The 22,812-nt window shown below is 37.3% G+C and overlaps 1 protein-coding gene across 2 annotated transcripts in view; it reads right to left on the bottom strand.

Moving 5' to 3' along the window:
* Positions 1-22,812, bottom strand: part of LOC306657752 (myosin-1) — a 52,777-nt gene that overhangs the window by 9,695 nt on the left and 20,270 nt on the right. Inside the window, exons 1-27 of one of the 2 annotated variants that reach the window (XM_079134048.1) lie at positions 15,137-15,154; positions 14,856-14,888; positions 13,124-13,370; positions 12,872-13,015; positions 12,591-12,747; positions 11,543-11,570; positions 10,651-10,765; positions 10,461-10,553; positions 10,264-10,327; positions 9,500-9,598; positions 9,304-9,407; positions 9,044-9,182; positions 8,713-8,831; positions 8,472-8,621; positions 7,491-7,661; positions 6,381-6,693; positions 6,221-6,294; positions 5,038-5,125; positions 4,834-4,951; positions 4,415-4,538; positions 4,190-4,326; positions 3,836-4,091; positions 2,056-2,298; positions 1,798-1,974; positions 846-991; positions 673-763; positions 194-583 (exon numbers count right to left, since the gene is read on the bottom strand). In XM_079134048.1, the coding sequence (XP_078990174.1) occupies positions 194-583; positions 673-763; positions 846-991; positions 1,798-1,974; positions 2,056-2,298; positions 3,836-4,091; positions 4,190-4,326; positions 4,415-4,538; positions 4,834-4,951; positions 5,038-5,125; positions 6,221-6,294; positions 6,381-6,693; positions 7,491-7,661; positions 8,472-8,621; positions 8,713-8,831; positions 9,044-9,182; positions 9,304-9,407; positions 9,500-9,598; positions 10,264-10,327; positions 10,461-10,553; positions 10,651-10,765; positions 11,543-11,570; positions 12,591-12,747; positions 12,872-13,015; positions 13,124-13,327 (3,744 nt within the window). In that variant the 5' untranslated portion in view covers positions 13,328-13,370; positions 14,856-14,888; positions 15,137-15,154. Of the gene's footprint in view, positions 1-193; positions 584-672; positions 764-845; positions 992-1,797; positions 1,975-2,055; positions 2,299-3,835; positions 4,092-4,189; positions 4,327-4,414; positions 4,539-4,833; positions 4,952-5,037; positions 5,126-6,220; positions 6,295-6,380; positions 6,694-7,490; positions 7,662-8,471; positions 8,622-8,712; positions 8,832-9,043; positions 9,183-9,303; positions 9,408-9,499; positions 9,599-10,263; positions 10,328-10,460; positions 10,554-10,650; positions 10,766-11,542; positions 11,571-12,590; positions 12,748-12,871; positions 13,016-13,123; positions 13,371-14,855; positions 14,889-15,136; positions 17,978-19,605; positions 19,702-19,816; positions 19,922-19,999; positions 20,171-20,261; positions 20,388-20,909; positions 21,114-21,199; positions 21,509-21,657; positions 21,783-21,884; positions 22,051-22,127; positions 22,312-22,812 lie in introns of those variants that run through there. The other variant, XM_079134047.1, reaches the window with a different exon arrangement.

Here is a 22,812-nt window from a genome sequence, read left to right as displayed (position 1 = left end):
GCCTAAGTTTTCAGCCTCCATATTATTTAGGTATGTCTATTGTTGAGTAAAGAGTGAGCAAGTTGGGGTTATTCCCCAGACCCCAAGTCCCCTAACTTACATGACCCAAGTCTCTTTCTGCCAATTACTAGATCCTTGAAAGTTTCACACTTGTCCTACAGAAACCTCTTTGAAACTTGAATCATGATTATACCTTGGATTTGGAGATTGTCTCCATGTTACTAGCAAGGTCATCAATCTCCATCTTCATTTCACTCTTCTCCTTCTCCAGCTTCTGCTTGACCCTCTGCAGGTTGTCAATCTGCTCCCCAAGTTCAGCCACACTGTCTGCATGCTTCTTCCTCAGGGTGGCCGCAGTGGCTTCATGCTGCAGGGTTGCTTCCTCCAGGTCCCTGCGCATTTTCTGGAACTCAGCCTCTCGCTTCTTGTTCATCTCAATCTGGGCTGAAGTGGCTCCACCAGCTTCTTCCAGTCGCTCGCTGATCTCCTCCAGTTCCCGAGAGAGGTCAGAGCGCTGCTTCTCTGCTTTGGCCCTGGAAGCCCGCTCTGCCTCAATTTCCTCCTCCAGCTCCTCAATGCGAGCCTGAAAATGATGGTAAATACAAACTGAGTTTTTAGTGTCAGTCATTTATTTTTCTTGTTGAATTAAAGTGATGGAAATCATGTACTTACTTGTAACTCCTTGATCTTCTTCTGCAGCTGCATACCAAGTGCCTGTTCATCTTCAATCTTGCTTTGCAGATTGCTCATTTCAAACTCTTTCCTATTGGAAAAACACTTTATGTCAGTCACAGAAATATTAATAGTAATTTTAGCTCCTGACACTTTTGTCTCTTGCTGCTTACTTTTTAAGTTTTTCATCCAGTTGTTGCTTGTCATTTTCTACATCCATTGTGGATTCTTGGGCCAATTTTAGGTCTCCCTCCAGTTTTCTCTTTGCCCTTTCTAGGTCCATTCGGATTTTCTTTTCTTGTTCCAAAGAGCCTTCAAGCTAAAAGTTAGTAATACATGAATATAGTTCCTAGAGTGGCCTCACTTTTTGTCTCAGGTTGAACTTTTAAACATTTCTACGTATCTTATCAGCAAATTGTTTTGGTTGTTGTTTGAATTAGGAAAATTGTTCCATCAATTCCTTGCCTGTTGACATTTACCTAGTTTAAGGATTCAGCATTTAAAATGTGAAATGTGCTAACCTGTACAACAAACTACTAGTGAGACATCATGCCTTCTATATCTCCCCATTGGAATCCCTTGTAGTCAGTACCTCACGACATGGGATGGAGACCATTGCAATATATGTCCAAACCATGATCTTTGTTAATGTTTCCCTCACTCAGACATTTTCTATTGGTTTCTGATATCAGATCATATTTAAAGCCAAATATATCTTCCATATTTTTTTGTTCCTAAGAGACTAAACTTTAATGACCATTACTACTTCTTTATTGTTGCTGTGTTCCCTGCTTAGAATACAATCCTGTTCCTCATCCTCCCATAGACACTAACCTTTCAAGTATAACCAAAGACCTGCTTTTGTTTGCACAGATTTTCTTGATGGACACACTTACCTTCCTTCCCCTTAATTCTTTTTAACCAAATTATATGTTACAGCTAACTGTCATTATTGACTTTTTAAAATTTCTTGTGTGTACATCTTGGCCCTTGCAGCAGGGATTATGTTCTATATTTTTTATTCATAGGAAGCACTTATTGAGTACTCATTGCATCATAAGAATGCAAACTCATGCTTGCCTAGTTATAAAATGAAAAACTATTTTCACATGTCGTTAGGCTTACATCATCCACTTGCTGTTCAAGCTTGATTTTAGCTTTGGTCAGGGTGTTGACTTTGTCCTCCTCTGCCTGCAGGTCATCCAGGGTCTGCTGGTGGGCCTCTTGGAGGGCCTTCTTCTCCTTGGTCAGCTTAGCGATGGTTTCATCCAGGCCTGCCATCTCTTCTGTGAGGTTTTTCACCTACGGAGGTTAAGAAAGAGATGAGCTCTGCCACCTCACTAGGAAGAACCTGTATATAGTACGACAGAGTCCGCTTCATACCTTGTTCTCCGTGGCATGCTTCTCCTTTTCAACCTTGGCCAGTGTCAGCTCTAGGTCGTCAATGTCTTTCTTCAGTTCTGAGCACTCATCCTCCAGTTTCCTCTTCTTGGCGGTCAGCTCAGCATTGATCTCCTCCTCATCCTCAGCTCTCTCAGTCACCTCTTTGATTTTGGCTTCAAGCTGGATTTTGGTTTTGATCAGCTGGTCACATCTTTCCTCTGCATCAGCCAAGCTATCTGCTTCCTATGGAGAGACAATAGACAATTTTAGATTTGGGTTCCTTAGAAAGTATTAATATTGTGAAACCAAATATGCAAATTATGTTTTAAGACATTGCATTTTTTTTTAGCCTTCCGCCACTAAGAAAATACTAATTGGCCATTTATAATAAAATTGGAGTTAAAGAAATTTAAATCATGTTTCCTGGTGAAATTATGATACCATTTCATTTGCAATAACCTATGTTTAATGTGCTGGCATATAATTTCAGATCAGTTTTCTTTGTTTAGTATTTATTTTGAGAAAACTTTAGTATATGAAGAATCAGTAAACAAAAGACTCGTGTATTTAGGCAGTAGCTGAGAGGAAAGGGTGATATCAGGAAAGTGACTTAAAGGGAAGACATGTCCTCCAGTGACAGAATAGTTTGGAAGAACTAAGAGGAATGGTACATGTTAAAAGCTGGTATTTGAAGAAGTAGTAGACATGCTTCTCAAGAGAAGAAAGAGGAGTTTAAAAACAAAATCTGTGACACCATGGAACATGTTTCTTGCTCAAAGTAGTATCCCCAGGATCCGTAATACATAAAATATTTACTAAAATGGTATTTGATGTTGTTGGAAAGAGGTCATACTATGCCCAAAGGAGAAGAGAATACATGATTCAGACTTAGATATTCCCTTTAATTATCTCTTGATTCTTGAAGGTATGATGACCCTTTCCTCAATTTGGAAAATTCTACTTTATTCAAAGTACAAGAAAATTACAGACCAACCTAGGTATTTATAATTCATCTTTCTTTTAATTTTCAAACTATGTGTAGAAAATCTATAGACCCAAGGGCCCAATGGATTCCCCTTCTGAATTCAGAAATCAGGGTATAAACTTTAATGTTTCTCTTATTGATTTTGGTGTCAGTTTTGGGTCAAATAGTAGATTCAACAGTGGCCCTTTGTCAAATACTTTTCCTCAAGCCTCTGAATATTTATTGGGTCTTCAGAGAGAGACCATCAGTACTGTGTCTCATGCTTTACATAAAAATTGACATTATCCCTAGAATTCCTTGCCATTATCCTTGCCACAATCCTACTCTTTCAGGCAGTAGAAAGTTTCTAAAAATAAAACCGAGCAGAAAGTTTCTAGGGAACTGGAGACACAACTCAGATTCTGGTTTCAAGTTGATATGTTTTAGTTACAAATTCTCTATCTTCATTGACTATATTGGTCTATTTTTCTGCTTTTATTTGCATTTTTTCAATAGGGAAAATTTTAGGAAAGTAAAATCTTATTTCTTGTTCAGGATTCTTCCAGGAAGAAAAACTAGAGGAAAGCAAGAATTTTTTGTTTGTTTGTTTGTTTTTGCTTTCTGGACAATAAGGAATCCTTGCCACATTGATTATTAGTAATGTTATACATGAAATTTTATAGAACATTCTAAGGAATTGTGAATTAGAAAAGACTGATAACCAGACCCTCTGTTATATGAAATCTAGACCTTTCCTTGGTGATCACTGAACTGAAATTTTATGATATTGGGGGAAAGATGGGTACTGATACTCACAGCTTGAACCTGGAGTTGCAGGTCATTTTTCTCTTGCATCAGAGCAACCATTTTTTCTTCTAGTTCTTTTCTTTTAGCCTCAGCCTTTGCAAGGCTTTCTTTAGTTTTTTCAAATTCTTCCTTCATGTTGGCCATCTCCTTCTCTGTCTCTGCACTCTTGAGAAGGGGCTTGATCTTGAAATACAGCTTCATCCAAGGCCAGTGCTTGACATTCATGAAAGCACGGACATTGTACTGGATGCAGAAGATGGACTCTCTATAATAGGAACAGAAATGTTCAACATTAGATTATAACAAGAATCAGAATTTAAAATCCTAGGATGATGGGTTAAGTAATATTATCTTTGCTAATACCTTCTCTCCACCATCTTCTGGTACTCCACTCTTGCCAAGAACCCTCTGCACATGGCCTGGGTGCGGGTAATCAGTTGGGCCAGCTTGTCATCTCTCATCTCCTCTAGGAGCCCCAGAAGACCAGCTTTGAAAAAGACCTGTGTGTGGAAAGTGTTGCATATTAGAAACTTTACATAAATTTCAAAGGGATAGGAATATTATCAGATTGAATTTAGAGAGTATTACCTTGGTGTGACCAAATTTATACTGGGTGTGGTCAATGTCAATGGACCCAAGGAGCTTCTCAGAAGCCTTCTTGCTATCAATGAATTGTCCTTCGGGGATAGCACTTGCATTTAGTACCTTATATCTGTTTAAGCCAAACAAATAAATGATATAGTGATATCAAATGTATGATAGCTGTTGTCACCCACAAGAAATCTTCCTGCCATAGGAACAACACAGCCATTGGGTTGTCTAACATAAACAAGAAGTCATATCTACTCCTGTATCTATCCTCTGTATATTTGAAGGACTGTATGCTTTTTATATGTCCATAAATAGTTTTTCTCTTCTATTCAATTTTCATAGAAGGTATGAAGGATTCTTCATTGAAAAATTAAATAAAAGAATCTCTTAAAATAATTCACATGAAAACATCTTACCTCTGTTTGAAGTCTGCATAAAGGATTCTGCTTGGGAATCCCTTCCTACAGATGCGGATGCCTTCTAGCACACCATTACACCTCAGCTGGTGCAGGACAAGTTCGTGCTCCATGGCACCTAAAAGAAAAAATGCATGTGCCATATTTCGTGGCCTATAGCAAACACACTGGGATTTGTCTTGATAGATATCAAAAGTATCTTACCAGGAGTTTTGGTTTCATTGGGGATGATGCACCTTACAAAGTGGGGGTGAGTGCTCCTCAGATTGGTCATCAGCTTATTTAAATTCTCCTGTAGAGTCATGAATATTTGGTTTTAAAATGCACTGTTTTGTACCTTCATATTTACAGACATAATGATCCTGTTCCTTGACATTGGTTCAGTTCTATTGAATAGTGTCTACATTTGAGTTTTCAAAAGGGTTAGCTCTGAAATTTCCACTTTCCCAACGTGATTTGGTATTTTTGTACATTATATGTGTTTTCTATTAACTTTGAAGTGGTTGTTCACTGTCGTTGCATTTTCTAGCTTATGCTGTAAATTTAGTATGATACTCTAAACATATGGATATAGTCCACCTACAGCCTTTTTCCTAGATGTATGGTCTGGTTTTAGTAATAATTAAAGGTTTTCCTCCAGCTCTCCCATTTCTTTCTTTCCCCAACTTTCAGTTTTGTCTACCTATCACATGTGTACTGCTTTATCATGTACTTATGTTATAGATACAGAGTTGTGTCCCCCTGTTGATTCCAAAGAAAATAGCCTTTTAATATCTCACTTTGGGAACTGACAGAAAACTAAAGGCCGTGTTACCCAGGGTAAGACATTTTCCATTCTATGGAAATCCTCCAGTTAGAATAACAGAGCTTCCATTGTTTGGGATGGAATTGTCAAAAGAAGAATAAGTTTTCCTTAAAGAACCATTTCTTATCATATCTGTTTTATTGTATTTCCTTCTTTTGACTCATCCTCCAATTCCCATCACTATTCATGTCTTTGGCTTTCAAAAGCTACTCATTTCAGTGCTATACTAATATATACTTAAGTACCTGAATCACTTGGAGGCTCCCAAAGGCTCAAGCAAATCTAATTTTATACTTAATTCTATACCTATGGGTACCTTCCCAAACCCCAAAGTTGAATTTTGCCACCTGATACTTTTGTCATTCACTTGCATCACTTCTTGGCTCTCCTATCTTATTTACTGAGACTTCTCTTCTAAACTATCCAGAAGCTCCCTAAAACTCAGTTCTGCCACTGTTGACTAACTCATCTCCCTGAGTCATATTCAGTTCTAGAATCCTCACAAGATTATATCCCTTTCTGCACACAGTAAAGTAAAATTTAATGTCCTGTATTCAGTGAGAGAAAAAATGAAGTTGATACCCTGAAGAGAGCAGACACAGTCTGGAAAGAGGAACCCTTCTTCTTGCCACCTTTCTTTCCACCACCACCAGCCTCTGAGGGACAAAGAAAGCACAAGCAATCATGAGACACACTTTCTCTGCTTATGTTGTATGTAAAAGATTGACTTATTGCAAATTACCTGCTTCAGCAGCAGCTGCAGCTCCAGAAAAGAGGTAAGCTAGAGTTTTCATTGAAGACTTCTGATACAACCCAACCACAGTCTCATTCAGGGGGTCCTTGTTCTTGTCCAGCCAGCCGGCAATGTTGTAGTCCACAGTGCCAGCATAATGGATCAGGGAGAAGTGGGCCTCGACCTTGCCTTTGGCAGGCTTGGGCTTCTGGAAGTTGTTGGACTTTCCAAGGTGCTGTTCATATAGCTTGTTCTTGAAGGAGGTGTCTGTTGCCTTAGGGAACATGCACTCCTCTTCCAGGATGGAGAAGATGCCCATAGGCTAGAAAAATGAAAAGAAACAAATGATGTATGAGTTCTGTGTACTTATGGAAATAACAGGTGACATTAATGATCCATTTGACTAATTCATTCTTTAATTCCATAGAGTTAATGAACTCTTATTTCTTTGGTCAGAAGTCACTAATTTAACAAATATCTATTGAGTGCCTATGAAGAATGAGGTGCTATGTCAAGTTTTAGAACATGACAGAATAAGATAGATGAGGGCTGTGCTCTTGTAGAGTTTGTGTCTTTACCCCAAAAGTCCTTAGAACAATATTTCTCCAAGTGTGACTTGAAAGTTAGCTACATCAGAATCATTTGCTAAAAAACACAAATTCCAAGACCTCATCCCACTTTTGCCAAAGAGGACTCCTAGGGATCAGAATACGGAAATCTGCAGTTGTCTTCATGAGTCTTTGGCACAACCAGAGTTTGAAAGCCTCTGCTTTAAAGTACTAGAAATTCATACATCAAATGTTAGTAATAATGAATCTAAAAGTGCCAAAGAAATAAGTAAAAAGTATTCTAGTCAGAGCTATGTTTTATAAAGAAAGATGTTTTTAAATGTAAGGCTTTGTACTTCAAACTGTGGTTAGGTATGAAGTTATAGACTTTATAGAAAATATTCAATCTCCTTTTACCAGAATACCTATCTCTGAGTTAATGAAACAAGGAATTTTCCTAATTTTGTTTAAAAATAAAAATATTTTATCATAGTACATACAGAGGTTTTGTGATTTTTTTTTATATGCTATACAGTGGTATAATCTGTGGTCTGAAAAAAATCAAATGAACCTTCTCGATGAGCTCAATGCAGGCGGCCAGGTCCATCCCAAAGTCAATGAACTCCCACTCAATGCCTTCCTTCTTGTACTCCTCCTGCTCCAGCACGAACATGTGGTGGTTGAAAAACTGTTGCAGTTTCTCATTGGTGAAGTTGATGCACAGCTGCTCCAGGCTGTTGAACTAAGTAAGCGGAAAACACAAATTAAGTTAAATTTATAACAAAAGTTTACCTTTGAAAGGGGTTTTCTCATTTGGGTAGGCTGACTGCCCTCCTAGGATGATAGATTTTTGTCTTCCCATGCCAAGCCCTTACTGAAATTTCATCCAGTTTCTATCAGTCCACATACAGAAAATGTTTAAAAATGTGTCCTCTGGATGAGATACCTCAGAAATACTGATGTCAGGTGAAGGACCAAGAGTAGCCTTATTTCCTATGCTAGGTAGTATTCTTTCCTAGGCAGACAAATTTGAGTTTATTTACAATGCCATTTCCATTCTCTATACCTTGGTATTTCTGAGGTTAACCTAATATTTAAATGTCACTTCCCTTAATTAGTCAGATCGGAATCTTGAAGTCTTTGAATTTTTCATTGTGTTTCTCATCACTTCTTTGATGCTACCTTTGCCTTCATCATCTTTTTAATCATAATCATCTTAAACATTATGTGTTGGGACTATGCTAAGAGTTTTAAATTGAGAAATCTTGTAACTGCAAAATGATCTCAGAAATGAGTGTATTATCTGAAATGTGAGGTGCTTTACTTATGGTGACTCATTGAAATTGCTCAATGATCAATTAGATACCATTCCCCTTATCACCAAGTTAGGAATTGACAGAGTTGGAGTTTTGGTATCATTTCAAAGTTCATGCCCTTTTATGTTCTTTTGGACCTTTTTCATGTGTCAGTTAAGTTTATAGATCTTTTCCATGTATGACTATAGCATGTATGATTTGTAGAATTTTCTGCTACAAACTTTCTGTTAACTCACATCAAAGATCTCAAAGCCGGCAATGTCCAAGACCCCAATGAAGTACTGCCTGGGCTGCTTGGTATCCAGCTGCTGGTTGATGCGGGTGACCATCCACAGGAACATCTTCTCATAGACAGCTTTAGCTAGAGCCCCCACTGCATTGTACACCTTCACAAACATAGTAATGTTTGTTAGTATTATTAAAAAACATGGCATGGAGGCCTGGGATGGGTGTGATTCATTGAGATCATGTACTCACCTGTTGCACAGTCTGACCTTTGGTGACATATTCATTGCCGACCTTGACCCTGGGGTAGCAGAGGGCTTTGAGCAGGTCAGCAGAGTTCAGACTCTGGAGATAGGCTGCCTTATCAGCAACTGCAGAAACATAATTCAGGTACTAAATATGACCTACTCTGGGCCCCACCATTCATAGGGAGAGAGTATTGAGTGAATTGCATTATCAAAGGTCTATGTGAGGGTAAATTTGTGTATGTTCATCCAAAGCTCAACTGTAAAAGAGATGAGTTTGGATTGGGCTTTTTGTCCTATATTCTCTCATTAAACCCAGATAGAGATTGGTTTGGTACCTTCAGTGCCATCTGGCTCAGCTTGCTCCTCACGCTGCTTTTGCTTGAATTTCATGTTCCCATAATGCATCACAGCCCCTGTGAGTTTATAGATGGACACTCTTTCATCAGAAGTGAAACCCAGAATGTCAATGGCACTCTACCAGGAGAGATGAAAGGACAAAAGTTATAAAGACATGAATTTATTTGGGAGAATTTTATTCTTAGCCACATTTACAGTCAGCCGTTATTGTCATTTTTATATGTAATGTGTAACTTACATCTGTGGCCATCAACTCTTCTTGATCATCAATGCTGGGCACTGTGATCTCCCCCTGACTGACAAAGGCATAGTCATATGGGTTGGTGGTGATCAGGAGCATTTCTGGGTACATAGAATTCAGGATATATGCTTTAATTTAGATAATATTAGTATAATGATTAATTTCTAGCCTGTGTATTTAAGTTTTTTCTTACCAATTAGGTCTGGCTTCTTATTAGACATGATTTGATAGAAAATATGGTAGCTTCTTTCTGCCTTTAGCTGGAAAGTAACTCTGGACTTTTCCAGAAGATCTGTAATGGATAGTAAACATTGAATTGGGGAAAAAGTAAAAAGTGCTCCGGAGTGATTTTAGGGCTTGAGGTCATTAGTTAAATCTTATTGAACCCTTGAGATTTCAGCTGAATGTTCCCAGGAGGTACCACATATAATGTCTCTACAAATACCACTGCAGTTTCTCCTATTATCTCTAGAAAGAAAATGATACCTGCTTGGCAGAAGATATTATTCACTTCTTATACAGAAGAACCTTGACATTTGGAATGTAATTGAGTCTTGAGAATGCTCCTTCCCCAATGTCCCCTGTCATTCTATTCCAGAGGGGCTACTGAGAGCAATATAGTAATCAAGGCTCAGGTGAGGAGAAATCACCTATCTTCTACACATAGGCAAATCATTTACACCAAATGTTACTTTTTTTCCTGGAAAAGTCTGAAATTAGTCTGAGAACAGGATACTATGGACAACCCCAGTAGTTCCCAATGATTTCTACAGAATCATTAGCTCATACCTGGAGTGGGTCAAGTATGTTTGCTTGAGATAAGACTGACACTACCACAGGCATGTTTGGCAGAAGATGAGGGTTTTATAGGCTTTACTCTCAGCAAGAGCTGCAGAGTGTTCCTCCAAACCATCATTTATCATTCTTGAATTCCGTTTGGAAGGTCCTGTTACTCACATGTTTCAATATCAGCAGAAGCCAGTTTCCCCGTAGTGCCAAAATGGATCCTGATGAATTTACCCTTGTAAGTTAAAAAAGATGATGTTATATACAAAACTTGGAAGTAGACAAGAGAGATGTGTTTGAAATAATTTAAATGTGCTTCCTCTGGTATCTAAAGGAAGAAAAAATCCTTCTGTGACCAAAAGACTTACAAAGCGAGAGGAGTTGTCATTCCTCACAGTCTTGGCATTGCCAAAGGCCTCCAGTAGGGGGTTGGCACTGATGATTTGATCTTCCAGGGTCCCCTGCAAAGAAGAGAGCAGTCCTTGCATCTGGGGCTCAGGAATTTCTTCCCTGAGAGCCCTAACAGAGCCTGGATTCTGCCTGGGACAAGACACACACCTGCATTTTGCCAGAGGTTGCCTCCTCCTTCTTCTTCTCCCCAGTAACTGCAATTGTTGCAAAGTACTGGATGACACGCTTGGTGTTCACAGTCTTCCCTGCACCAGATTCTCCACTGTTCACAAAGACCAATGTACATGAGAAAATATGCATCGTGACAAATGAAATAATTTCCACCATTAGCATTTACTACCTCATGCATCTAGGTATTTTTATATCTTTCTGTCTGAGAGTCTTCTAGATCTTTTTTATTTAGGCTACAAATAGCTCATATTATTTCTCTTGCTTTGCACTGACAAGTAGAGAAATTCATTCATTATTCACTTAAACACATATTTCTTGAGTGCTTAAAATGTTCCTTATTCATTGCTAGGTGTTGAGATCTGGTTGTGAGAGACATACAAAACAGCCACTCAACAATTACATAGAAAATGAAACATTAAGTAAGAAACTGTATGAAATGTGCAGGTGTTCTTCAGTTTCCTTAGACTGCAGATGTCTACATCTTTGAAGTGATAGACATTTCCTAAGTAGGACTTGAAAATGTGTCACTGGTATATTCCCAAACCACTGTACCTCCAGAAGGTTATGGGCTGTTCTCTGTCCTGAATAGGATCTGGTCAGGATCAGAGAAGGCAATTTATATCCCCAACTTCCAGGGAACTCCTGTGAGACTTTTGGGACTGAACTAGCAAATGAGATAATTTGGAGCATTTTTATTTTACATTCTGACTCAATCTACATCCTTACAATAAAACTAAACCATTAGCTAGTTTCTGACTGATCCTGCCATTGCTTTAGTATGAGGGCATTCACTAACTGTTTGCTTTTTCATTTGTCATTTTTTTAGTGAGAATAAAATACCAATAAGTCTCAGAATAGGAGTACATACGTGATCAAGATAGACTGATTTTCCCGATCTAGAAGAAAAATAGTGAACAATCAGTACATGTATTCACTACATAAATAAAAATTTCTATAGGGAAACAGGACATGTGAGTATATAAATGTCATTTTTGATGGTGTTTTCAAAATATTATTGTCAAGTTATACATGGTATTATTCTTCAGCCAATTAAGTTGGGGGAGAGAGATAAAATGTTGTCATATTTTAAATTCCTTAAGTCATCACAAGAAGTAAATCCTGTTGATTTAATGTAAAGAATCCCATATTCCAAAGCCAGACACATCCCAGAGTTGCCATCTGTAGATTTCAATGGCATGCTGTCTACTGATTAATACATGACACTGAAAAATGCATTTATGTTATGGGTTTGGACTATGATTTGACAAACTGAAATAGTATCCTGCAAGGCAGGGTGAGATTTAATTTCTAAATGAGTCAATTAGCCTCAAAATTAAAAATGCTTTTTTCTTCCTATGGCCACAGACTAGAACCTTAATATGACTGACCTTCCCAAAAGTGTACCATGATTGTGTTAAAGAAAGATCAGATAAGAGAGGGTGCCTAAATCAAAATGAAATCCTTTTATGAGGGAAAAGAACAACTTCAAAGAGAAGCTATCACCCCTCTGATAACTTTTAAAAGATGATGATACTTTTAAAATTACATAATTGATAATCAACAATAAAAAGGGAATAAAAGGATTTAACATGTATTTTTCTTTTCTATTCAGACAACATATGATTCACATGTTACTTAGTCTTACTCTTACTATTTAAATATATAAAATTGCTGGTATGTTTCTAAGCAAGAAGCCTATAAACATATTAAACAGGGATGACGCATTAGCAAGTTCTGGTAAGTTCAAGGGATAGAGAGTTGAGTTTTAGTTCCAGTGTTGATGGCATATACCTCTCTGTGCGTTGGTCACCTCTTCTTAACAACAAGAGAATTGGATTAGAATATTTCTAAGTATCTTCTTAGCACTAACATTTTGTGATAAAATAATTCATATGAAAACCAGTCGTGCCACTCACCAGTCAGCATGAACTGATAGGCATTGTCAGAGATGGAGAAGATGTGGGGCGGGGCCTCCTGACGCTTTTTGCCTCTGTAGGCTGTCACCACCTCAGCATTATACACTGGCAACCACTTGTAGGGGTTGACAGTGACGCAGAAGAGGCCTGAGTAGGTCTGCACCAAAAGAGAAAACACATTTTTTTAAAGGAGTATGATTATTTGACAAGAAACTTGATAATTTACTCTTTTTCAAAAAAAATTATTAACTCCCTATGAGTAGAAGGCCATAAGAACTCACGTAGATCATCCAGGCTGCATAGCGCTCTTTGAGGTTGTACAGCACAGCAGGCTCGTGCAGGTGGGTCATCATGGCCATGTCCTCAATCTTGTCGTATTTTGGAGGGTTCATGGGATAGACTTGGTCTTCTTTCACTGTTACAGTCTGTTCAGTAAAACAGGAGAGACTAGATCAGAAAATAATGGTCAGCTAACCTAACCCCAAATGAGGCACAATTTAAACAATCTAATCAGCTACAGATGTTTTACTCACAGCTCCAGCTTCAGTCTTAGCTGTCACCTTCCCCCCTTCCCTGCTCTGCACTGTTGCCTTTACGAAGGACTCCTTAGGGTCCGCCACAAAGACTGAGGACTTGGCATCGAAAGGCTTGTTCTGGGCTTCAATGCGCTCCTTTTCAGACTTTCGGAGGTAAGGAGCAGCCTCCCCAAAAATGGCCATGTCAGCATCGGAACTCATGGCTGCAGGTTATTGCTGGCAGCCCAGTTAAGGACCCGGCCTCCTGGCGCAAGAAGAAAAGAAATTATAGAAATTCATAAACTAGACCATTAGATCCATCACATTTTTAAAGAGTTTTTTATTTGTTGTTGTTGTTGTTTTAAATTCACTGACTTTTGGGTACTTAGCATTGCATTGGGTATCACCATCTCCCTGGCTTGGATGTAGGTGAAATATCAGTCTCCTTGTTCTGCGCCAGTGCTGACAGCTACTTAATCATGCATTTGGAAAGAGACACTTGTTTCTGGCTCACCTACTGGGAGATCTATCCTGGCTAATCTCTGTGTTTCATTTGTTATATATATTGATCTTTATAAGCTGCCTATCATTGGTTTATGCAGAACCCAAAGCTAAGATGACAGCATGATGCTGTGGGGTCTTTCAAGCATGATTTTTATTTTCCTCATTGGATTATAAGCAACTTGCAGGCAGGGTACACTCTTTACAGCATCCTTCACACCTCTAAAAACACATGCTAGATGCAGAGAAAGGCTCAGAGCTGGCTTTCTGAAGTAAAAGAATGATAAGCATATGTCGCAAAAATTTTAGGAAGTATTTTGTACATGGTAAAAATGTTTTCATTATAGACTTTGGAGTTACAAAGATTAATATATAAGAGAGTGGAATTGTGAGGAGATATGTTTCACATTGTTTTGTTGAGGAAATAATTTTATTATACATCAGTTTATCCTTTCTTCATAATTTTGACAAAACCAGCTGCTTCATTAGTCCTTAGTATTTCTCAAAGATTTATTTAAAAATTTATTATATATTTCTTACCTTATTACTAATATTCTCAAAAAATTTATAAAAGGTTTTCCTTTCAAACTCATCTTTTGCTTCTTTAACTAGCATTCATGAATGCTATCCATGATCATCATATATATATTTTATAATAATAATGTACCTTTTCCAAGAAAGCTCACCTGAATAAACTATTTCACATTTTTCCATTCAAATTACATGACTTATCTAAACACATTAAAATGATTTGTCTTGCTGGAAATCATTTTAATAGTGTATTTTTTTAAATTTCCATTTTACAGATTGTGAAACAACATGGAGTTAAGCAACTATTCCAAGGCAAGGATTCAGACCATTCATTGTATCCATTTAGACATTGTCTCAGTTTTTATATTATATAGTGCTGGATAAAAACTGTAGCATAGAAAGTTCACATTTTCTCTCTAAATGAATAACCCTGTGAAGTATTACACTGCATGTTATACTTAAAAGACAAACTACAATGCTACAAATAGAAAAAAAAAAAAAACTACACATGAAACTCTTGAAGACTGAGAAAACATTTTCATATATTGCAAGGATCTGAGTTAATTAGACACAATTTCTAAAGTCCTCAGAGTTTTTCAAAAGAAGCATGATTGAAATACTTTTATTTTTTAGCACCCACTCCATGCCACATCCAAACCATTGCAGAAAATCTCTTGCACTCCAGGAGGAATTTTAAAAAAAGGAACTAGGCTCTTACCTTTAGAGATGAAACCTTTCAAGTGGGTCAGAACTGTAAGAAAAACAATAAAATTCTTTTGATTAAATTCTAATGATTATTAATAATAGTACACTTCTTAACTGGGAACCAGGAAATGACTGGGAAGACTACAACATCTAATTAAAATTGCTGTGGAGTAGGTTGGTGCTTCACTGGCAAGGCTGCCAGGGACAGTGGGAACCAGGATGTGTGGCATGCATGCAAGCAGCCAGCATCCCTTCACGTCCTCCAGACAGAGCTCTGTCCTCACACACGCTTACCTTGAAGCTTTATGAGGAAAGACAAGTCATACTCATTCCAAGGGTACTTTTATAGGATCAAATATGGAAAACACGTAACCTCCTCCTCTTTCTTAAAACATATTTGGCAAAACATGTTTTTGGCAAAGAAGGTTTCCAAGCCTAATTCCCCTCATATTAAAGATGTTTGGATATAATTAGAAATATTTCCTCTCACATTGGGTTAAGTATATGAATCAATCTCCTATAAATAATTTGAGTTGTTGGCAATCTAAAAGTGATCTGCCCTTGGAATAATGTAAGGTGTTGTTTCAAAGACTGCTGAGTTCTGGAATGCCTGGACTTTGTTGCCTACTGCTCTTCTGTTTCACTGAGTAGCTCGTGTGAAGTCTTTTCAACTGTCTGACAATTGTAATATTACACTGGAGAGGAAAGTTTTTGCTCTTTAGCTGAATATCATAAAGAGATTGCTGGTTCCTTCCAAGAAGACATTTTTTTTTTTTTTTTGGAATGCATTGTGCTTTTCCAATGATGCCTTGAAACTTATTTTAAAATTTGTTCATGAGGAGCAAAGATAGACAGTTTCTTTTGTTTCCGCCAGTTATTTGCCTCTTATTCATTGTGAAATCATTCCATTTCCACTTCAGGCTTGCTCCAAAATTGCACTGCCTTACTGAGCAGAGATGTCCTGCTTCTCTCATTTTTTAAAATGCAAATTGTTTGTGAAATCCTTTCTCCTCTATCAAACCGAACATAGAAAAATATTTAAAATGGATCATGTCTTCCTGGAAATATAAGTGTGTATAAATTCTTTTCCATCAGATACCTAAAATTTATATTTAACATTTTGCTTGAAAATAATATCTTGAACATTGTTTTCTATTTTCACTTTTTTATTTTAAAACATGTTTGTTTTATTGTCTCTGTGACCTTGCATCTCTCTCTGTTAGCATTGTCTGACTGGTACTGGGACCCATTGTACCCTGTTTGCACCCATATCTGTACTATTATTCTTATATTTCAATTGATGTAATGGAAGAAAATTGGTTACCTTGTGAAAAAGATATCTGGAGATAGTGGTTATAATCACCATTTGATTTTATTATTGTAAGGGACCATCTGGTCCATTTTTCTGATTTTACTTATAAAGCAACTGAGAGTCAAAGAATAGAAGAAATGTTTCACAAATCACACAGCAGTCCAAACCCCAGTCACCTTATTTGCAGTCCAAGACGCTTTCTGATGACATTCTTCTACCTGGAGTCAATTAAAACCATCAGGAAGAGTCTCGCAAAAGATGTGTGTTCCAAGAAGGGCTTTTCTAGTCAACTGTTAGCTAACTTTGTTACTACAGGTACATCATTTTGTTTTCTTAAATGTCTGTTTCTTTATTAGGCATCTATAAAATGTGGGTAATTATTCTCAGGAAGAGAGAACATTTTAATAATGGTCTCAATAGGATTTAATGGGGATTTTAAGACAGGCTTTTGTTCTATTTTAGAAAAATGCTTCAGCAAATAGAAAGCAAGACTTTATTTTTTGGTGATTATTGCCAAGTTATGAGGTACTTCAGAATTCACAGGTGATATAGGAACAACGTGAAAGAGGGGCCAATACAGTGAGAAGAGCAATTCCACACCCTTCCTAAAACTGGTGTTATAGCATGGATCCAACTTACCTGTTAAATTGCCTCTACATGTCTAATTTAAATCATTCTCACATGGTGCCATTGAAGCCAAGATATTCTTGCTTTCTATTTATACAGGAAGTTAGCATTCATCTTTTCTTTCATGCTATCCAGGAAGTTTATGTTTTTGGCTATGTATCTCAGCTGTATCTAGTTTAAAAATCTTAATCCTCCAGGAAATTTTCTCTCAGTAATCTGGATAGCTACCATATCTACTTTTTGTACCAAACTCATGTTTATCATTATGTGTGCATACATTTTATTGATATTATCAATCATTGATTTTGACTCTACATGATTATCTAGGGGGCCATACAATCTGGAAGCATTATAATATATAAAGTAATAATCTCTATGGCCCCAGTGTTAATCGACACCCTGTAGCTTTCATAGGGAGAAGGGTCACATCTCATTCATATAAAATCCATACCCACACTATGTGCACAGAATATTAGCATTAATGTTGGAAATCTTCATGTGCCAATTAAGAATACTTTGCATTTATGTTCTTGATTACAGTTATTAAGCAAAGAGAATTAGTGGTATGGTTCAGTCTGAATTGCCTATGTGAAAATATAGCTAGTGCCATCCTTTGCATTGTCTTGGAAAACTAGAGGAAGCAGGAACTTTCTAGGATTCTATAACTATACCCAAATACCAGGAGAGGTTAGAAAGAAAAATGATATCCAGATTTCTGTTCATCAAAACTGACTTCCCTGTTATGTGACAACTTTATAGTTTTCAAGTATCGCCATAGACCTAAAATAAAAGTATGTATATATAAATAGTTCTTAGTGGCAGGTTAAATGTGTTTGTTCAACAGACTTGAGATTATTCAAACCTTGACATCACTTTAGGAGAGAGGAAAAAAACAACACCAGCCTAAGGATATTGTTTGCAAAGTACCCTATACTGTTTATTTCCTTCACAATAGGGTAGAACAGACAAAATTATAGAGGAAAATGACCAAAGACTTCACATTTTGTGCCTCTCTTCAGTCATTCCATTGTATCCGGACTTGATCATTCTTCACTTATAATTTTTGTGTGAACTTCCCGACTCTTTACCCGTAGTTTATTGACCTGAGACTCTGCAATGTCAGCCCTTTCCTCTGCTTCCTCCAATTCATGCTGTATCTTGCGGAATTTAGATAGATTTGTGTTGGATTGTTCCTCCTGAGAATAGAAATGGAATTGTAAGAAGCCCATAGTGCACATCCTTCTAGACTCTTGGCATATGTAGATAAGCAAAATCAAACCTCTCCTAGGTTTTGTTATCATTGAAATTAATATTGTGATTTAACTGGGGCTTGTTGCCTCATAAATAATTACATCCTTATTTTTGAAAACAAAGCATATTAAAAGATATGTACCAAAAGTAGAGCAATAAAAAATGTTAAGATCAGAGGAGAAGGCAAGAATATTAAAGTCAAGATTGTTAATACTTGATTTTAGATGATAACTGTTCACTAAACTATTCTTTATCATATTGAGGATGAATTTAATAGTTTTCAAAAATTGAAATAAATGATCTACTTTACTATGTTTTGGCACAAAATATTATTTTTTCCCTCCTGCTTTGGATGTAAAAATTGTACTGACAGATTCTCTAATATAAAGTAATCCTTTCATTGTAGAAACTAAGCCTATTCAAATATCAATGGAAAATTCCTTTAATGAAGTAAGGGTCTTTATACTAAGTAATTCATCCATGTTGCAACTGTACTCATGATTAAAACAGCCTGTATTTTCTTCCCCCTGTTCTCTCTTGGACAGGTTCTGGTATGAGGGTTATGCAGGCTTCTTAACATGAATTGGAAAGCTCTCTGTCTTTTCCCATGATCTTGAACAGCTTACATAGCTGGGGGATTATCTGTTCCTTGAAATTTTGAAAGACCAATCTGGACCTGGGTTCATTTTCAGAAGTAATTCTGAAATAACTTATCCAGCTAAATTGGTAATTTATATTCTCCTAGAAAAATCATGAATTTCTTCAAGTTTTCAATTTTTTGGTAGGTTTACATAGTAATTACACTAATTTTTTTTTCTATGTCCATGGTTTATTTTTTTTCTCATTTCTAATGTTGTGAGTTTATATTTTCTCTCACTTTCCCGTTGATTAAACTAGTCAAAAGTATATTTATTAATTCCTCAGTTGTCAGATATTAATAACATAATCAAATTAGAAACTAGTATACTCTAGTTAATTGATTTCTACCTTATTTTTAATGGTGCTTCTTATTTCCATTGTTTTGTTATTTATAATTTCTGGATAACACTGTCAGCTTATTAACTTATTTTTATTTTTGATTCATAATGAAAGCACATACAGCAATGAGTAACTTCCAAACAACAGCTTTGACTTCAATATGTAGGTTTGTAAAAGTAGTATCTTCTTTGTAATTTTATTTATAATTAATTATTTAGTAATTATACTTTTATTTCAAATTTATCCCAAGAATTATAAAGGACAGTTTGTTTTTTAGCATTTAAGTATGTAAGAATTTTTGTTTATATCTTCTCATTTCTTGACAATTTTATCAGATAATGAGCAGAGATTATGGCCAGGCTTATTTCTGCTTTTAAATTTTTGTTTCTTTGTGAACTGAAAGTTTACTTTTAAAACCAAACTTTTGATATTACAAATGATAAGAAATAACTACAAAAATGTACAAAAGTTTTAAATTCAAGTCTTATATAAAACGGTTTATTTACTGAACAGGGTAATGAATCTAATTATCCATCTGCTTTTCTTAACCAAAGGACTTCACTGTCCCTCTAAGGTAGAACTTAAGGATACTTACAGCCTCCTCTGCTTGTCTCTTGTAAGATTTCACTTTTGCCTGAAGTTTATCTACCAAATCCTGAAGCCTGAGAATATTTTTCCGATCTTCTTCCGTCTGAAAGATCATAAAAATCACAGGGCCTTATTTCTAAAGTACTATTACATCATTGTATATGAGCACTTCACATATATTTGGAAGAGTACTTAGGTGATTAAAACTAATCCTGTACCTGGTAAGTGAGTTCCTTCACTCGCCTCTCATGTTTGCGCAGACCTTTGACAGCCTCAACATTACGCTTTTGCTCACTCTCAACTTCCCCTTCCAGCTCACGCACCTGCAAACAGACAGGCTCTTAGAACTTTAATCAAATCAGACATTGGAAGCAGAAGGAAATAGTTATTGGGAGACCCACCCTGGCCTCCAACTTCTGGATCTGCTTCTTGCCACCCTTCAGTGCTAGCTGCTCAGCCTCATCCAGACGGAGCTGCAGGTCCTTGACTGTCTGCTCCATGTTCTTCTTCATCCGCTCCAGGTGGGCGCTGGTGTCCTGCTCCTTCTTCAGCTCCTCGGCCATCATGGCAGCCTGATTAAAAAGTAAATTAAAAAAATCAAGAAAACTATTGCTGTAGGCAGTATTACTGCTAAATTGATGGAGAAGTGTGCCTGCTACTCACATCAGTGATGGCTTTCTTGGCCTTCTCTTCTGCATTTCGGGCTTCTTGGACAATGTCCTCCATCTCTCCTTGCATTTGGGAAATGTCTGTCTCCAACTTCTTCTTGGTGTTAATCAGGCTAGTGTTCTATTTTAAAATAAATTATACATCTTTTTATCATGTTATCAAAGTATCACTTTTTTGAAAAAAATTAGTTTAAAAACTACAAGTAAGAAATGCTTTCAGTATTAAAGAATTTTTTAAGTAGTACAAATAAATAAAATAGAAATCTTATAGAATATTGAGCACCTTCAAGTGCATAGTTCATAAATAGACGAAATAGCTCTATAATATTATAATTGTCTTTTACCAATGAAATATTCACAAGGACAAAATTATAATGTTCACAACATTCAATCTGCACAATAAAAATGTCAATATTAATAAGTCAATGAAACTAATAATAATAGACTATGAATCAGTCTCAGAATATTATAGTAAGTGAGTCAATAATATTTGTTTAACATAAAATAAGGAGAGTTTTCTCAATAACACAATGAAAAAAAAGGTAAAAGCAGAAAACCTGGCTGTCATATAAAAAATTCAGGCCTGCGTATTCCAGGCACATAAACAGCAATCCACAGGGGAGTTCCTTGTGCTAAATCCCACCTGAGTATGCAGGAGTTGGACACGTTCACTGGCATCCAGGAGCTCTTGTTCTGCAATTTTTCTGCTCCTCTCCGTCTGCTCCAATGTGGCCCGCAGCTCCTCAATCTCAGCCTGCAGCAGGTTGGCTCTGCGCTCAACCATGGCCAGCTGTTCCTTCAGGTCCTCCTGGCCCCGGAGAGCATCATCCAGGTGCAGCTGGGTATCCTGTGGAATAAGAGATCATTGAGATACCACATTCTCAGGCCGCAGTCACAGAAATCATCCTGGGTCCATCTTTGGAAGCCATGTACCTTGAGTATGCCTTGGGTGTTCCTATAGTTCCTCAGGGCCTCGGCAGCCATGCGGTTGGCATGGTTCAGCTGGATTTCCATTTCATTGAGGTCGCCCTCCATCTTCTTCTTGATCCTGATGGCATCGTTCCTGCTCCTGATCTCAGCATCCAGTGTGCTCTGCATGGACTCCACGACTCTAATGTGGTTTCTCTTCAGCTGGTCAATTTCCTCATCCTTCTCAGCAATTTTCCTGTCGATTTCAGACTTGACTTGGTTCAGTTCAAGCTGGATGCGCAGGATCTTTCCCTCTTCATGTTCAAGAGATGCCTTAATGACCACAAAAAGTGACATTAGCAAGAAGCAGTCAGAAGTTTTTGTGCAAGGCATTAACTTTATGCTATGTATCTTTTTACAACCTACACAGATGTGCTTAATTTTTTTCTGAATTTGTTGGTGTAATACAATTCAATCTGTACCTCAGCTTCTTCTAAAGCAGCCTGAAGTTCACACTTCTCTTGTTCTACTTGTTTCTTTATTTTCTCCAGTTCATGGATACGTTTTCCTCCCTCTGCGATCTGCTCCGTGAGGTCAGAAATCTCCTCTGTTGTTTGGGTAAAAGACAGGTAAGGATTTAGCCAAACACATGACAAGAGAGAGAAATACCTTCAAGTCATGAATATTATTGAAAGTGAAAGGGACTCACGCTGCAAATTTTTGTTCTCTCGCTTCAGGGTTTCTAGCTGATCCAAGGATTCCTCATAGGCATTCTTCATCTTGAACAGCTCAGTGCCAAGGGACCGGGCCTCCTTCTGGGATGCTTCCAGTTCAGCATGCGTTTCCTCATATTTCTGCTTCCATTCTGCTAGGATCTGAAAAATCCAGAGCGGTTACCTGTTGTATAGGACAGAAAAAAGTCACAGAGAGCAGAGGATGCTGCAAGAATCACCTTATCAAAGTTCCTTTGCTTTTTGTCCAGGGCTGCACAGGCAGCATTGGTCCTCTCCACATCAAGCATGAGGTCCTCCACCTCATTCTGCAACCTCTGTTTTGTCTTCTCCAAGGATGCACATTTGGCATTCACAGCTTCTACATGTTCCTCAGCAGCCTGTAGCCTCTGGGCGAGCTTCTTCCTGAAAAATTATATAAAATTTTAGGGGGAAGTAAACATAACAGCAATTATGAATTATTAGCACACTGAAGCATATTGGGAACTTCATACTAATGTGATCTATTAGTTCACTCACAAACATCAGCAAGCTCCTTTTATGAACCAGATATTGAGGCAACAATAAGAAAAAAAAAGTTCCCTGCCTTATGAAGCTTACAAACTAGTGGGAGAAATAAACAATAAGCAAGTGAGAAAATCTATGACAACACTTTCAGATATAAGTATGACAAAGGGAAGTAAAGTTGGGTAAATGACAGACAACTACTTTAGGTATTCACGGAAGTCCTCCCCCAGAAGAGTCAGAGTGAGCTAGAAGGAGACCCGAATGGATAGTATTCCTAACAGAGGGAACAGTACAAAACCCTAAAGCAGCAATGAACTTGGTGTGCTTGACATATGTAAGCTCTGTAATTAGTATTCATTTGCCATTTTTTTTTTTATTCCTTAACTAGATTTTAGTCTA

Source organism: Sciurus vulgaris, assembly GCF_902686455.1.
Source record: "Sciurus vulgaris genome assembly, chromosome: 3".
NCBI classification, from domain to species: Eukaryota; Metazoa; Chordata; class Mammalia; order Rodentia; family Sciuridae; genus Sciurus; species Sciurus vulgaris.
This window is presented reverse-complemented; position numbering and strand designations above follow the sequence as displayed.